This window comes from Camelus dromedarius, chromosome 3 (genome assembly GCF_036321535.1).
Source record: "Camelus dromedarius isolate mCamDro1 chromosome 3, mCamDro1.pat, whole genome shotgun sequence".
NCBI classification, from domain to species: Eukaryota; Metazoa; Chordata; class Mammalia; order Artiodactyla; family Camelidae; genus Camelus; species Camelus dromedarius.
In genome coordinates, this window is record NC_087438.1 from 50,768,635 (window position 1) to 50,786,693 (window position 18,059).

Genomic DNA, 18,059 nt, shown 5'->3' on the forward strand with positions numbered 1-18,059 from the left:
GAATGGTACTCTAAAATTGCTTCTTTGCTTTTCCATCAAGAAAACAGTAAACCTTAGCACCTCTCTTGAAGTGAAATAGGGACACTCCCACCTCTGAAGTAAAAAGGAAGGAGACACTTTGGTGTTGAGAGATTAAAGTGAAGTGACTAAAATAAACTACACGTTAACAGTCACAAACAGTGATTTAACACTAGATATTCTTCTTGTCCCAAATGGACCATATTATAAAACAAACTCCTGGTTAAATCTCACACCATGGCCTTTACTTGTTGTTTTAGGATATTCGAAATCAAAGAATCCATCGAAAGCTTCGAAAAGCTGAATTGGCCAAACTGCAGCAGACCCTGAATGCACTTAACAAGAAGGCAGCATTTTTTGAGGAGCAAATTAATTATTATGACACCTACATAAAGACTTGTTTAGACAACTTAAAAAGAAAGTAAGTTAAAGTCATATGTTCTTTTGTAATGTCATGATTTATATGGGGTATCAAACCTTTTACAGTCCTGGGCTGTCAGGTTGGATTTGGTGGCAAATTTTTTGCTTCATTATATAACCAAAAACTAGAATCAGCTACCCTTGGGGATATTTACAATAAACAAATATTTTATATACTTGATAATGTTACATAATGCCAGATATTTGCTATTGCACAGTGCGGCTTAATCATTTTAAATTGCTTAGTGGTTTTTAAGAATCATTATTGATGCAAAAGACAAAATGTTTTCAGTACTCTATTATCCATTAGCATACATATTACAGATATTTTTTATACACAGTATAGCCACTTTTAATGAGTATTCTTTGTTCATAATTATTCTTATCACTAGACTAAGGTCAATACTGATCAAAATTTAATTACCTATTTAAATATGTAATGCAATATTTTCATGTAATCCCTGTAGTCCAATTGACAACAGGAAATGGTGCTGTGTGGAAAAATCAACTGCATTAATCATAGAAGATTTGATAAGGAAAATAACCAAATTTAAACCTCATTTATCTGGACCCCACTAGTTCTGAATTTTAATTCATTTGCTTGCAGCCTTGTGAATTATTTTTACGCTATCCCTGGGAGCAAAGAAGTCAATCGAGCTAATAGTTAGTAGAAGTAAGGTTGTTAGGGGCTCTCTTTACATATTTATCGCAAGAACTTCAAGGCACTTTACAAATGCTGCCGTCAGGTGAGCTGGATTTCGAGTCTTTGTTTTGTTGTGTGATCTTGAACCAGTCCAGTGAACTTGTCTGAAGCCTCAATCTTTAAAAGGGAATTAGGAGTATCAGCCTCACAACTGTTGTTACGAGAGCTAAATGAAATAGTACAGAAGAAAGAAATTTATTTCACATCACTGTGTGAATGGGGGAGGGTATAGCTTAGAGTGCATACTTAGCATGCACGAGGTCCTGGATTCAATCCTCAGTGCCTCCATTAAAAAATAATAATAATAAATGAATAAATAAGTGAACCCAATTACCCCCCCAAAATAAAAACCAAAAATAATTTTTAAAAAACACTATGGAAATGTTAATTTTGTAAATGCAAGGCAGTATTTCAAAAGCACTTAGGGCAGGGATGGCCACATAGTATTTGTTAAATTAGAGCGCTCCTAGCGATACCTTTACTTAGGAGTATGTGCGCAGTTCATGTCACTGCACCAAAGCTGCTTGGAAAATGACTTAGTAGAACCACATGGTTCAATATACCTGAGAAAACGGAGTTCAAGTTTTATGAAAAATACTAGTCTGTAATTCAAAGTTGAGTCACATTCAAAATAGCTTTTCCTTAAACAGTTCAGGAGTGAGGTTCCACTGCATAGGGAAAGTTGTCACCATCTGTCACACAGTAAAAAGTTGCACGTTTGATGCAGTGGGGGCCAGTTGTGCCGGTGCTGTGCCCTCTGGGCATGGTTATCGCACCGCCAGGAACATCGGGGTTTGCCGTCATCACGACAGATGGTTTGTTCATATTTTGTCAGAAACACTCGGAGATCAATCAAACTCGATGGGAAAGGAGAACCCAAAGGGGCGAAGCGAGCGAAGCCGGTGAGGTACACGGCAGCAAAGCTGCATGAGAAGGGTGTCCTCCTGGATATAGACGACCTCCAGACAAACCAGTGAGTGCCACCCGGGATCTGCACAAACCCCCGCGCCCTCTGGTCGCTCACATCAGATCTGACTCACACGTCTTCAGTGCCCTGTGGCCTTTGAAGAGAGCTTCATTTGGCCTCTCAGGGCTTCCCCTTGGTCACGGATGACAGGGGAGAACACATGAAGTATGATCTCTAGTCTTCCCATCAGGCCTTGAGAATCTGCTGCTGCTGGTCATGTGACGTGCTGATCAAGGGATGGTGTTTCCAGTGTGGCTTATCCAGTGTGTTTGGATTTGCCGGCCTCCCCTCTCCCTCCAGAAGAACTGAGTCATAGCTGTGAGAATGAAAGGCTGCCTTTTGGTCTCGCTAGATGAGAGTTATTTACAACTGCACAACAGTACCCTTCTAATTGGAAGGCCACAGACTGTGCCAATGCCTGGCTCAGGGCCACTCCAGCACTGTGCTCTGACCACATGCATTTAAGGTGAAGGAGCAACCCTCCTCCCGAGACCCACACCAGGCACTAATGGGTTCTCTGTTTTAAAGGGACCATCAGCCCTGTGCCCCATCACTCCCTTGTCTTTCATGGAAGCCGGAGTCACGGTGTGTCTCCTCTGTAACCCCTGCTTCCCCCAGGGCCTGGCTTCTCTTCCGTTTATCCCTTTAAACCTTCTCTTGCCTTACACCGACTCAGAGAAAATGCTCCTTCCTCTTTGAAGTTTCTGTAAAAGTAATCATCGAAAATACTTAACTGGCCCATCAGCAGTATAGGTTCAATATTTAATTCTCACAGTCTGTGAATCTCATATATTTCCAACTATATGCTATGCTGTTCAAGAGCAAGGACCATAGTTTGCTTTTCTTTGGTAATAAAGCACCTAATTCAGTGCTCTGTGAGCTACAGATCTCAGTAGAAGGCATTAAACCATGCTCCAGTGAGTCCAGGCGGGGAAAGATGATGGAGGTTTTGGGTAACTTCCTTAGGATTTTCCCAGCAGGCTGTTCACTAAGAATGGTAACTTAGGATTCCATTAATATGTTTCAGCTTTAAGTCTGTATTTGCAGTTCTGCATGTGTAAGTGTTCCTTTCTTCACTAGGTTTAAAAATGTTACATTTGATATCATATCTACTGAAGATGTGGGCATCTTCGACGTCAGATCAAAATTCCTGGGTGTTGAGATGGAAAAGGTGCAGCTCAATATTCAGGTAAACTGGGATTTCTGCGAATTGGGGCGACTTTTATAATAGGAGACATTTTAGATGGTAAACCATAGCACTCAGTTTTTCTAAGCCATGTTTCCATTTTGAAGCTTAAAGAATCATATACATAAAAAGTATTCAGAGCTATTAAGTAAAAGCCAGAAAGTTTCCTTTTATTAGGAAATTGCATTTCTTTCTAAGACAGCATGTGCCCAAAATTGGAACTTTCCTGATTTCATTTCTCCTGCTTTCTTTCTTCCTTCCTAGAATTACTTTTACATCAGTTTCTTAACTTCATTTGTTAAATATTTGGGATCACAGATATCAGTAAATAGAAAAAATGGTGTTTGCAGTCTGAATTATTGCTATTTTCTCATAAGAACTACATTTAAGCCAAATATACTTAAACAAAAATTGGGAAAACAGTTTATGTGCCACCAAAAAAAAAAAATAGAAGGTGCAAGCAAATAAAAATAGAAGGTGCAAGCAAATGTTTACCTACACTCAATTTTTTAATCCTTAGCACAAGATCAATTTAGAGAAGTAACTGAGTTTTTCTGTTTTATGTGGTTTTTTGCGGGGAGGGTATAGCTCAGTGGTAGAGCATATGTTTAGCATGCATAAAGTCCTAGGTTCAATCCCCAGTACCTCCATTTTAAAAAAGAGAAAAAAAAGTTTTAAATGGAAATAACACCTATTTTCCTGGGCCCCAAACTACTTGTAAAATGGCCTCTGCATGTGTCTGCATGAATCATCATGATAAGGCTCTGGGCATGATGTAAGTTCTAGCCTCACTTCCTGCTTAGCCTGTGGCTGAGACTTCTGAAGTTACACCCCCACCCCCTGGGATAAAATAGCAAGGCCCTTCTTTTCTGTCTAGCATTCCTTGTCAGCTTCAAAAAAAAAAAAAAAAAAAAAAGGAGCTAAATGAACCTAAATTAGAGTTCAGAGAGAAAACTGAAGATACCATGTATGTAATTATGAAAAGTATACTTAAGTAAACAGTATTGTTTCCTAACTTATTTTAAATATCACTAAGTGTATCCATCTAAAAACTTAACTGAAAGTCTTGAGTTACCTTTTATAACACTTAGATAAATATGGGCAGAGAAGAGAATGTGCTTGTGGTGATACACCTCGGTTAGTTGTTCTTCTCCAGCAAAGACATATCATGTGACTGCCAGGAAGGAAATGAGCCAAGGCCAATCAACATCAACTGAAGAGATGAGTCACACGGACCAGGAGACACCTGTTTAGAGAGGCATCAGGAATTCCATCGGACTTCTTTTAACCCTCGTGCAAATACCAAGCTTCACTTGCTCCTTTGTTCAAGATTGGCAGTAGGATTAGCTATTCACACCATTCATTTAGACTCACAATTGTGAAATATTACTCCTTAACTGTATGCAGGTGGCTCATATGCTCCAGACTTTTTACGCCATTAACGTATCATTAGGACCAGCTACATAATTTGCAGGGCTCAGTGCAAAATGAAAATGCAGGGCCCCTTGTTTGAAATTGGTGAGAATTTCAAGAGCATTGAACTAAGTGCAGGTCGAATGCCCACTGAGCCAGCCGTGCATATAGTAGCTGTTAGACACCAAGTCAGACTTCTGTTTACACACACGGCTTTCAGATAATTATATTATGGAGTGAATTACCAAAGAGAAATGTGATGGCCAGGTCTTAGGGTGAGTCAAGGATTCTGTTTCTAACAGGACAAAGGGAGATTCCTTCCTTCTGACATTATATTTCTAGGTTTTCCTCAGCCTACTCTTTCCTCAGTTCCTGCAGATGACATCCTAATTCTATCCTATAGCATATGCACAACAGGAAGGTGTAACTTACCTGAAGATGTTCTGCTTGTACAAATAATGGCCAGTGTTTATCAAGGGCTTCAGGCTTGGCATTCTTCCTGTCCCAGAGGAAAAGCTGGGGTTCAGAGAGCACATTATAGAAGGGGCAGCTGGAGTCCAAACCCTTCATCACTCTACTCCACTGCCTCTCTCACGGGATTCCAGTTGGTCTTGACAAGACAAGGATGGCTTACAAAGGGTTTGCATTTTCCTTGATCTCCTATGCTCTTGGCCATGTTAGCCCCAATTTACACAGAAGAAAACAGAACTTCAGAGAAGTTACATGATGTTGCAAGGTTGTAAGATAGCAAATGGTGGAGCGGAGGCTCAAATCTGGTCTTCCAACCCCAAGTGCATTAGTTCCTCTGTCCCCCACATTGGGGGCCCAGCTAATTCCCTTCTATACACCATTCCTTCTCAGCTTAAACCATATTGGCTTTGTTCTTTTCCAAGAGACTTTACGGATGTTGCCTTTCTCAAAGGCAAAGTGAATCTCCATTACACTTTAATAGGCAAAAGCATTCTTGATGAAATATCTTCAATTCCCTTGGAATTTCCATCCCAGAAGCATATCTAAATAATGTAGGGGTTTAGTTGAGAGCAATTGGAGATAATCGAGGAGGTGGAGGAAGAATCTGGCAAGAGCCAAATTTCCCTCAAAGATGACTCCAGCTTCTGCAGACGGCCTTGCTTACTATAGACACAAGGCATAGTCATTAAGAAGCAAGGGGCAAAAAAGAAGCAAGAAGTTTCCAGAGCTAGAAACGGGAAAATGAAACCTGGACATTAGTCTAGGGCAGTTCAGAAATGATGTCTTTGGGAAAGGCCTCCTGTCCCATGTTATTGTAAAATGTTGCTACTTAGTCTCTTAAGTATGGCTAGTGTGACCCAGTTATTAATTTTAGCAGGAGAGTTTATTTCCTTCTGTTTATACAGCAGCAATGAAACACAGAATGATAAACTTACTTGAGAATGAGGGCTTGTTCTCGATACTGGAACGGAAGTAGTCTAGATCAGAAGGGGGTGCTCTGCACAGTGGTCTCCAAATTTCGATCTCACAGTTTTATCAGTGAGTAGCAGATCATGTCACCCAATTTGTATGTACTTTTTAATTTATAAAGTATACATGCTCTTACCACTTTATTCAAAATGTACGTTATAAAATATATACAAAATGTAAATGTGTAAGGAGTGAGGAAAAAATAAAAATAAATAGGAGCTCTCATACTCTTTTTGCTCCCCAATGAATTGTCTTGCTTCACTTTAGAACTAAACACTGGGTATTCTAAAGGATATACCTCATCTTGCTGTGACATGTATGTTCTGAGTTTTTCAATTAAAAATTAAACTTAGAATTCTATATCTAATATTAACTTAATGGTAATGATTCTCTTCCATACAGTCCTTATCAATTCTAAAAATCTTTTTTCTTTCATCGAGGTAGATAATTCTCCAAGTACGGCATCCAGACCAACAATAGCACCATCACTTGGGAACTTGTTAAAATGCAGACTCTTGGGCCCTACCCTAGGGAGACAAAATCAGAGCTTCCCGGGGGTGGGGCCCAGCAATCTCTTTTAACTAGCCTGTTTTTTCAAACAAGGTGATTCTGGGGCATACTGAAATTTAAGAACCCCCCCCACCTCGTTGGATCAGTTGAACCGTATTTTTGTGAACAGATTCTTCTAGAGTGTGTTTTAAATGGGCAAAATGCCAGATTGGAGATTTGATTGATGTTCCTTACAATTTCAGGATTTACTTCAGATGCAATATGAAGGAGTAGCTGTAATGAAAATGTTTGACAAGGTTAAAGTGAATGTAAACCTTCTCATATACCTGCTGAATAAGAAATTCTATGGGAAGTGAAGTGCCTGCACAATCATGGATTCTCTATCACGTGGATTAGGAATTGAATCTGTTTAGTATTTTTGTTTTTAAACATGATTGAAATCACTGCTTATAAACGTGTGATTTTTTTTTTAAAGACCAAAACTGTTCTGAAGAATGTACCCATGTGCCTTTTTGATAATCTGATACTGCAGTAGAATGAAACACAAGATGAATTAATGTAAACACGGCCGCGTTATACTCTGGTATAGGTACTCTGATTTAAAACGTTGGACATTCCGTGATTGGTTTTAAAGTAGGGAGAAAATAACTTTTAGCTGACTAGGGACAAATGTGTAAACCTATTTTCCTATGAAAAAAATTTTAAATGTCCCATTTGAATAATGTAACTCTTCATAGATTTTTTTTTTAATCTGTGGAGAAATGGAAACTGAATTATTTGTAATGAATTATTTAGATAGACACTTGGTTCTAAGCCCTGCCTTCTGGGAGTTATCGATTTTAAAGAGAGCTTTTGTGCAATTCAAAATGAAGTTTTTATAAGTAATTGAAAATGACAAAACAGTAAAATTTTCTGTATAAAAGTATATATTTTATGTGATTTATTCCTACTAAATAAAGTGCACTACTGCCTCATGAAAGAGACTCTTGTCCCCAGAGCCTTTAAGTGACTAAGGAACAATGTGGATAGTGATCATAGGCCCCCACTTCCACCCCTCACAATTTATTGGAATATTTCAATTGTGCCTCTCAATTTTTTTGTAATGCAATAAAATCAGTATCTGGATGCTTTTTAAATGTATTCTTTGAAAAATTTGTTTTATGTAAAATAAATGTTACTGAATTACGTTCAATTGACTTTTAAGTTGTCTGAATAAATCCGAATCATTTAGTGGAGAGAAGGTTCTTGGTGGGGCTTTTGGGGAAAAGAAGTGCAGTTGACCCTTGACCAACGCGGGTTTGGGCTGTGCGGGTCCACTTATATGTGGATTTTTTTTTAATAAATAACTGTGAAGAAACATGAATTTCTTTTTTTACATCTTTTCACTTTTGATAGCTAGTTTTAATAATATGTATAACACCTACAGTGTTTTGTATCATGTAAGACAATACTGAAGTCAGTACTGACAGACATGAATTATTTTGTAAACAGACAATAAATTTACAGTATTGATAAATACAGTGCAGTACTATAAATGTCTTTTCTGTATGATTTTCTTAATAATCCTTTTCTCTAGCTTACTTTATTGTAAGAATACAGTATATAATATATGATACACAAAATATGTATTAATCAAGTGTGTCTGTTATTGTTAAGACTTCAGATCAACAGTAGGCTATTAATAGTTAAATTTTAGGGGAGTCAAAAGTTATACTCAAGATTTTTGTGCAGAAGGTCGGGGGTGGTGCTTCTAACTCCGTCCCCCCACCACACCCCCCAACCCCATTGTTCAAGGGTTGACTGTAATACATCTGTAGCTGTACTGGTTAAGGTATAGAGTTTATGGGGAGGAAAAATAATTTTCCCTCTACCTTTCTAGGTTCTTGACTGAGCGCTCCCACCCCCATAATAAAAGATTAACAGGAGAAAAACAAAGAGAGGCTTAATAACTCATATATCTCGTATATCCATGGGAGACACACAGGAAAAACTTAGTAACTCCCCTAAATGGCCCAAGATACCACCCTAAATAATATCTCCAGCTAAAGACAAAAGATGTGGGGGGCTGGGGGAGCAGTTGTAGGAGGTAATCAGGCAAAGCACAGTAAATGCGGATATGGTTATGCAGATGGAAGTCTCTGACTTCTCCACTGATAATTTTGTAGGGATTTAGTCATCCTTCTCTTCCTGGTACAGAGAGAGATATACCCTGAACAGTTGGAGATTTCCCTTACAAATGTCGATGTCTTTTTTTTACAAAAGGGTAACTTTACTTGCTTTTCTGAGCTTCTGCTATGTCTGCTATTTGTCAGAAATAACCAGCTCGCAGTAATCCTTATACCAGAGAGGCATAGTTTGGGGGTGGCAAATTCTGCTCCCTTCAAGAGGCAGCTGCTGTGACCAAAAGATCCAAAACCCTGTTGCTGAAACAAGGGAGAAGGTTGTTTTCTCAGAGGTAAGTGAGCAGTCCCACAGGGTTATCCAGGGATCCCAGCTGGCCAGTTGCTCTGTCCTTGTCACTGATTCCTGGCCAGCAGGAAGAGGGAAAGAAGTCCAGAGCAAGTCATCTTGTTTCAAGTTCCTTATGTCATTTCTATTTCCATCCCCTTAGTCAAAACTTATGCGGCCACAACTAAAATCAAGAGAGGCGGGGAAGATCCCTAACTAGGCAGTCCTGTGCCTGGTTAAACCGTGGGGTAGAGAGGGGGGTGGTTCTATTACCTAAAGAAAGGAAGCAATGGTTCTTGGGGACCGATCAGCTGTCTCTACCTTAACAGTGTGATCCAAACTCTCAGGCTAGGGACCCCCCGAACCCAGCACTTTGTATTCTGTTCATTCAACAGGCTTATATTTTCCATGGGGATTACCAAGTACTAGTAAGCTGTGTTAGCTTGTGCTCTTCGGGCACAATGAACTTTAAGGTAAGACTGACAGAATTTGGAAAATTCAAAGTTTAAAAAGTAGAATCGGCTCATGATTATTTCAGGCTATACATATTTTTGACAGAGGTAAATACCTTGAAACAATGCTTGTTGTCTCAACAGTTTATAGATGTGATTTTTTTTTTTAAATGCATTCCCCTTACTACAGATTTCTGGGAAAGGAATCAAATTAACATACAGTTAAGCTTCACCTTGAGAATAAACCTCCCACTTCCCTACAGCTAGCACTAGGCGAGCAACAGGAACCGACAGGCGGTAGGAGGTAAGTTAAGCTTCCCTCTTCGTGGTCCAGAAAAGGCTTTTAGTGGAAATGTACAGGAGGAGCCAAAATTAGGGAAAGATGTTTGGAGGCAAAAACCAGCCTTTCTCAGTGTCTCTAAAAGGGGCTTGTCTTAACTAATTCCCACACTGAGTGAAGGCGTGAGTGTTACTTGCATGGATAAAGGTCTTTATACCACGCCAGCACCCCCAAGGAAAGCTGTCAGTCCTTCCTCTCTGTTGGCCCACAGGACAAGGTTATTGTTGAAGATACTGCCAATCCCTACTGGTCTGAGCTCTTTAAGGGACATGAATGAGTGATCCTGAGAAGAAGCCACATAAGGAGGACAAGGAGCTTGGACCAGAAGCCAGCGAGGGCCTGGGCACAAAGATTGCTGCAGCCAAGGCCTGTGCCTCTCCCTGAAGGACTGAACCACCCCCTCACCCAAGCCAGAGGACAGTTGTTCTTTATAACCCTGAGCCACTGTAGTAGGAAAGGCAGAATAATTTAATTTTCCCCGTACCTTTGAGTTCTTGATCGAGGCCCCCTGGAATAAAAGATTAACAGGAGGAAAAAACAAATAGTTGCTTAACAGGGATGCTGCATGTACACACGGGCGATGCCCAGGAAAACTGAGTAAAACTCCCCCACGTGGCCCAAGCCACTACCTTAAACACTACCTTCAGCTGAAGACAAAGATGCTGAGGGGTTGGGGTGCGGGCAGTTCTCAGGGAATGAAAAAAAAAAAAAGTGGTCTTTAGAAAGAGTGCTCTTCCTGCCAAGCCCCCTTTCTCACGTGAATTTCCCTCACAAAGGGTAACTTGGTTTCTGTTCTCAGAGCTGCTCCTAGGTCTGCAATTCCTCAGAATAAGGCTTCGCCAAAGAGGCCAGTCTTGGGTGGCACACACTGCTCCCCTTCATCAGCTCCCTCCCCGGGGCTTCTTTCCCACTCATGAATAAGAAAAAAAATTTTTTTTTGCTTTTAAAAGACTTAGCAATTGAAAGGATAACTTGATTTTTGCATCGCTGACTCCTGTACTTTGATATATGTTTGATCATGTTTCCACCGTTATAAAAATGGTCTTCATTCTGGAAAGTTGAGAGGAAACAAGCTCCCCCAAACTCCCCCAAACTCCACTTTTTTGGTGCCTGGAACTTACAAAAGGCAAAAAGTACTTAACAGGACTCAGGCAACTCTCAAAGGATGTGCTCTAGTGGTCTCCAAGAGAGGGAAAGCCTGTGCGTACTTTAATATTCTAGAAGTTTGTGCTGTAGAAAAAAGACCAAATCACTGAGGTCTTTGTCTGGCATGACACATGTTGAAAAAAAAATTACACGCCCAAAATGGATTCATCCCCCGCCCCACGCCTCCCCTCCCCCGACAGCAACCAAGACTTGATATAGCAGTTTTAACCCCTCCCCAAAATGTAACCTTTAAGATAGTCTTAAATTTCCTGATCGACCCTGAGGTAACCTGCCTGACAAAGGCCACTGTAGCTCCCTTCCCCTAAAAAAAGATGACCTGACTTGAAACAATCCTTTCTTTTCTTTTGCCAATAACTTCTTGCCCCCACCCTCCTCTTACCTGGAAAAACCCTCTTGGAGTGCCCTCCTAATGGTTAGTGAGATGCTGCCTAATTCCTGAATCTTTGAATAAGGCCAATTAGATCTCAAATTTACTCATTTGAATTTTGATGTTTAATACACATCTCCCTTCTGTCACTGAAAGACCAGAACCGTAATGTGTATGTTGGTATATCTGTGTGTGGTTGGGCCCTAATTAGAGGTTCATGATGTAATTTTTATGACTTGGGCTGTGGTTAAGTAAGGATTTGTGGTAGTCCTCACACATTCCGAGAGGCAAACCACACAACTCTGAATGGTGAAAGTTGTCTATATTTTGAGAGGTTCTGGTGAGTATTGGGTGGTCTAACTGCTGATCAGCACTTAGAAAAATCCATCACCTCTGTTACAGAAACTAGGACTTAGTAACAGGTGACGCTAGAGCCCTCTGAGCTGCAAGGACAGACTGCTGTAGGTGTAGAGCCCGCCAGTGCCTTGTTAATGGTGTGGAGGTGGTGGCCCCACGGGGGGTCCGGCAGTGGGTTGAGGGGACAGACCCCACTCTTTCTGAACACAAGTTCATGTGCTCGAGGCCCAGTGAGGCCAAACAAATCGAAATGTTAGAGTATGGAGCAGAGAAAAGTTTACTGCAAGACCAAGCAAGGAGAACGGGAAGCTCACGTTCAGAAACTCCAAACTCCCTATGGTTTTCGGGGAAAGTTTTTATAGACAAAATGTGGGGTGGGGGCTGCCGGGTGTGTGACTTTCTTCTGATTGGCTGGTGCTGAGGTAAGAGGGCGGTGCTCCAGGAATCTTGTGCTCAGCCTGAAGTTACCATCCCCCACCTAGGTGGGAGCCTTGGTTCCTGCAGAAGAACTCACAGATATTTTATGTGTATCCCTTGAGGAGGAACCAGGACTCTGCCCCAAGGCTGCACTGTTTTTTCTTGACTGTTTCTCCCTTGTCTCTGCATTCCCTCCCTTCCCTGATTAGCAACTGTTTGAATCTGCCCTTTGGAACTCAGGGAAGGTCAAGCAGGCTGAATGAAGCCTATTTCCTACAAACAAGAAACAGGGGACACAGAAGGGATTTGTCCCAGGGAGGACCCCCACAGGGTCCTGCTCTGTTTCACCACCTCTGCCTCTCAGGAATCCCAGTAATGACTTTAGGTTGGCCTTTGTATGATTGGGACAGTTGCTGATTTTCTCAGTTTAACAATGCATATGCTCTCTCCAAATAGCTCACAGTGATTTTCTAGAGTGCCTCACTGTTGTTTCCTTAGAGTATAAAATCTCTTAGGTAAAATATACTGGAAGGTATGAAGGTTAATTTTATGTGTCAACTTGACCTGGCTAAGGGATGCCCAGAAACCAGTATGACATTATTTTTGGGTATATCTGTGAGGGTATTTCCAGAAAAGATAATCATTTGAACCTGCAAAATGAGTAAAGAAGATCACCCTTACCAACGTGAGCAAGCATCATCGAATGTGTTGAGGGCCCAAATAGAACAAAGATGCAGGAAAGGGGAATTCTCTCTCCTTGAGCTGGAACATTTATTTATCTTCCCCTTTCATGGGACACCAGAGTTCCTGGTTCTCAAGCCTTCAGACTCTGGGACTTCCACCATCAGCCCCCCAATTCTCAATGGACTGGGAGCTACACCATCAGCTCCCCTGGTTCTCAGGCCTTTGGACTCACTGAATTATACCACTGCTTTCCTATTCTCCAGCTTTCAAACAGCAGATGGTGGGACTTCTTGGCCTCCGTAAGCAAGTAAGCCAATTCTTACAATAAATCTTCTTTTTCATTTTTAGCGTTTTGGGGGGCGGGGATAATTAGGTTTATTTCTTATTGAGGAACTGCTGGGGATTGAACCCAGAACCTCATGCATGCTAAGCATGCAGTCTACCACTAAGCTATACCCTCCACCCAAAATCTTTTCTTATATATGTGAGAGAGTGTGTGTGTGTGTGTGTGTATCCTATTGGTTCTGTTTCTCCAGAGAACCCTGACTAACACAGAAAGAAATGAACAAATATGAGAAGTGAAAGATACTGGGTTTACCTTATGTAACTTAAACAAGTTTTTGTTTTCTTTTTAACAGGTACTGAATTTGACCTTTTCTTAGCACCCCAAACCACAGGGATACTCTCCCATTTTGTCCATGGTATAATTAGTGGAAATGGATTGTTGAACCATTACAAAAGATTAACTTTACTTCTAAACCCAAAATACCAACGCAGGTTTTTATCAACAAAAGGCGGAAACAGAACTCCTGTTGGTTAGCCTGTAACTTGATTACAGACCTGCTGTTTGCTGAAAAAAACAAATGTGGAGATATCTGCACAGAATCTGTTGGATTCGAATACAACTTGATTTCATTTCATATAATTTCCGAAAGGAAATTACTAAAGCAAGTTCTTGGGGTATAGTGTTGTCTTTGGAGGGCTTCAAACAGAGGAGTGGTAACGGAAGAGCGAAAGCAGGCAGGTCATCTAACGGGTTTAAATTGAAACTGCTTTCAGGGGATCTAGGGATTAAAACTTTCACCAATTTGGATAATGCATTTGCTTTAAAATACTACTAAATACCACCAACACTATGAGAGGATAGCTAATGGCTCATACTGTTGGTGCCAGACAAGTTCAAACAGAGAGAATGAAAGATGGGAGCCAGTATCGAGTGGTTCCAGTATGAATGATGCTGCAATCATGAGATTTCATTTCTGAGGAATATTAACATGTTGGGTAGCCATCGCCGGTTAGGTGGATTTTCTACTCCAGGGAACCTGCCCCACTCTAAAGGGTACTTTAGGTAATATGCTCTAAAACTGTCAACAAAAAGGTTTAGGTATGGGTGACATGGAACAAATGAAGTAGAGACATTGTTATCTTTTTCAACAAACTCTAAAGAGCACACAAAAATTATAAAAAACTTATGTAGAGAAAACAGAGCACCAATAGACTCTAACACAAAATTAGACATTAATCACACACACAAAAAAAGCCAGTCAAAAATTTAAATAACTTAGGTATTGAAAAAGATAGAATGAAGTTGACAAAATATTTAGACCAGAATTGCATATATGTACATTTCAAAATTTATAAAATGCAGCTGAAGTGGTCATTTCAGGGAGAAAAAATGAAAATTAACAAGCTAAGCAATCAGTTCAAAAGGTTAGGGGAATTAAGAGTAAATTCTAAGAAAGTGGAAGGAAATAATCAAAAGCCTGTATGAAAATTAAAGACATTAAAAATAAATGATAATTTGACACATCATTGTAAAATGATTATAAATCAATAAAAAATGTTAAAAAATAAAAATTAAAAATTAATGATAAAAGCAACAAAACAAAAAGATGTACATATGGAAATGATCATTTCCAACCTTTGGTCAGATTCATTAAGGGAAAATAAAGCAAAAATAAGTTATGTTGGTAATAAAAGTGGGGATAAAACTTAGATAAAATAGCTTGAGAAGAATAAAATGTGATATATATTACAAGGAAATATTATAGTTTAAAAAATAGATATACATGTATCAAACAGGTAAATCTTAAAAAAATGTAAACTGCAGAAGTATTCCTAGAGTATGTTACTTTGTGTAAATATTAAAACATACAAAGCAATACTAAAAATAAAACAAATTGGGAGGAAAGACGAATGTACTAAAAGTGCAAAAATGTGGATGAGAACGTTACTCTTTCAGACAGGAAAAAAGAATGGAATCTAAAAAGGGTAGCAAGAAAGCTTAGACTATATAAGATATATCTATAGATATATATATCTATAGATATATAGATATATATAAATAAATTTTTTTTTTGTAATGCCATAGGTGTTGTATTAGGCCCTGGAGTTTTCTGTGTTTGAAACATTGTGTAAATTAAAGAAAGTAATACAAACTATATGGAATCTTGTTCAGCTCTTTTTCCCTCTCAGGGCAGTGGTTTTCAAAGTGTGTCCACAGTGGCCTCAGCGCGTCATCTGGGAACTGGTTTAAAATGCTAATTTTCAGCCTGTATCCCAGATTGACCGAATGTAGAACTCTGGCGATGAAGCTTAGCACTGGGGTTTAACAAGTCTCCCAGATCATTCTGGTCTATGCTAAAGTTTGAGAACCCTGTCTTAGAACGTTGTTACTCAAAACTTTGGTCTGGAAACCCTCAGACACTACCATCACCTGAGGGTGCTTGTAAAAATGTAGAATCTGATTTCATAGGTCTGAGATGGGGTCCAGGAATCTGCACTTGAGCATGCTAAAGTTTTTGAAGGTAAGTTCAGTTTTTGGTGGCTGTTCAGTTAGCAATCCACAATCTTTAGAAAACACTGAAGTGAAGAAGAAATACCTCATTCTGTTCCATTCTCCTCACTTGCTCATTGTATTTCAGCCCCACTCTAAAGGGTACTTTAGGTAATATGCAAAAAGAATTTAAGCATTGCATTTTTTCAGCAGCCTCTTTCCATCAATAGAGGTACATTCTGTTTTAAGAACTAAGCAAAAAAAAAAAAATCCTTTTAAACTTTAGTTTTATAAAATGGTTAAAAAACATTTTCCACCAATGAAACACAAAATTTAAAAATGTGGTCAGAGTATTATTCCATTTTTTATCTTAAGGCTATATATATGTATATACTTGTATGTGATTACAATTTCTTGAATGATGGATAGAAACTTTTAACAGTGGTCATTATGGAGATGGGGTTCTTAGAAGGGAAGGCTTTTACTTTTCATTTTGTATTCTTGAACCATTATAATATTTTGCCACATGTATTAATTACTTTTATACTTTACACTCTATTTCATTGATTCTGAGATTGATGCAGGAAAATGGATGTCAGGCTTGAGGAGGGGGTCTAGGTTTAGCCCCTGGGACATGCCCACCATGTGTGGGTCCCTGGCTTCACACAGGAAAGAATTCAAGCGTGAGCCACAGTTGAGTAAAGGCAGATTTATTTAGAGAGAAACATACTGCATAGAGTGTAAGGCAAGAGAAAGGCAAGGAAAGAGGTGTGGGAATTGGGTGCTTAGGTTAAAATAAAAGTAGGTACACACTCCATAGACAGAGTGTGGGTCATCTCCAAAGAGGAGGGAGTGAAGAAAAGGGCGCTAGGAGTGGTGGTGTCAGTTTTTATGGGCTCAGCAGCTTCACACGCCTACAAGTGGGACCATTTCAACTACTCTGGGGAGGAGGCTGGGATTCCCAGGAACTGGGCCACCGCCCATTCTTTGGCCTTTTGCGGTTATCCTTGGGACTGTCACGCGCCTGTGGACATGTTACTTATCACGCTGTTACAATGAGCATATAATGAAGCTCAAGTTCTCCTAGAAGTCAAACCTCTTAATCCTCAAAGCCAACTAGGAGTTGAATCTTCCACCATTTTGGTGAATCTTCTACTATTTTGGTGTTAAATTGCTGTCATTCCTCGAGTGGCTGTGCCCTGCCCCCTTCCCTCCTGTCTCAAGGTGTCCTTTCCTCATGTTTAAACAATCCTGAAATTGAGATGTCTCTTACAAGCAATGATTTAATTGGCAGCATTTTTTTCTTGTTCGTGGTACATAAATTCAAATAATGTTTTAAAATCAGAGGCATCTTAGGGTTGATAAAATATAAATAGAATGTTAATAGAGAGTGGAGAAATAAATAATCTTAATAGTTCACATCTACTCTTGGTTATGTTTTCCTTGGAGAATGAAGAGGGAAATTTTTTTAATAGCGTCATTTAATTGGATTATTCTGTAAATGAGCAACTTCTGTGCTCTGAGGATAATGAGGGAAATAAGAAGGAAATGGTCTCTTCTGTATTTTCTCCACTGGTTGAAGGGAATGACATCGTCCGTGTTCGTCTCAATTCCATGACCAGTGACTCTCAGTAACAGTTTATCAGCCACAGGGTGCAGGACACACCCCCACATCTGGGAGGAGAAGGGGCTGCGGGTAAACTTTCCCAGAAATGTTCAGTTGAGGGGACCTAAATAGGTCCTTTGCGGTCTGAAAGACGTGCTCACTAGATAATGCTCTCTAAGCAAAATAATCAGCCTCCTTGCGGAGCTTCAGCGCCGCTGCCCTCCAGGGGGCCCTTAGCCACAGGCTCGAGTGTTCCCTGGCCTGACTTGAATTCGGCCACTCTGTTAACAGGTACGGGGAAGTGTGAGCGCCCTTATGAGTTAACCTGGGCACTTCGCTCTCCGGGCATCCCTTTCGCAGGAGGCGCCCAGTACTGCGCGGGGCGTAGGGAACACCTAGTCCGCTCACCTCCTGGACAAAGCCGCGCAGGTAGTTCTAGCGCGCGGCTGAGCTGAGAGCTCTTGTTAAAGGGAAAAAGTTGCAGCCGTGCCGGAGCACGAGGGAGAAGCAGCTGCTCTTGGTACCAGATGATTAGTTCCACTCGCAGTCAGCTTGTCGATGAAATATGTGCTCCACGTATGAAATATCGAAGTGGCGAAATAAAGAGAAGCGAATGAGAAATACTAAGAATCCTGCTCAAACCTGGAAGCCCCTTCTCATCAGCGGACAACTCTGTCGCTACAGTGTAAACGTTTCAATCCACTATTCTCAAATGACAAAACAGAAGTCACTTTCAAAGATAAAGGGCCGCAGCGCTGGGCCTGAGGTCCAGTGCCTGGCCCTGGGGG

At 40.3% G+C, this 18,059-nt stretch overlaps 1 protein-coding gene across 1 annotated transcript in view; it reads left to right on the top strand.

The window, feature by feature from the left end:
• The window catches only part of IQGAP2 (IQ motif containing GTPase activating protein 2), a 264,054-nt gene extending 256,201 nt beyond the window's left edge, over nucleotides 1-7,853 (top strand). The window contains exons 33-36 of the mRNA XM_010975017.3: nucleotides 279-439; nucleotides 1,977-2,114; nucleotides 3,189-3,297; nucleotides 6,900-7,853. Coding sequence (XP_010973319.1) covers nucleotides 279-439; nucleotides 1,977-2,114; nucleotides 3,189-3,297; nucleotides 6,900-7,013 — 522 coding nt within the window. The 3' untranslated portion in view covers nucleotides 7,014-7,853. The remainder of the gene's footprint in view (nucleotides 1-278; nucleotides 440-1,976; nucleotides 2,115-3,188; nucleotides 3,298-6,899) is intronic.
• Nucleotides 7,854-18,059: the final 10,206 nt, after the last annotated feature.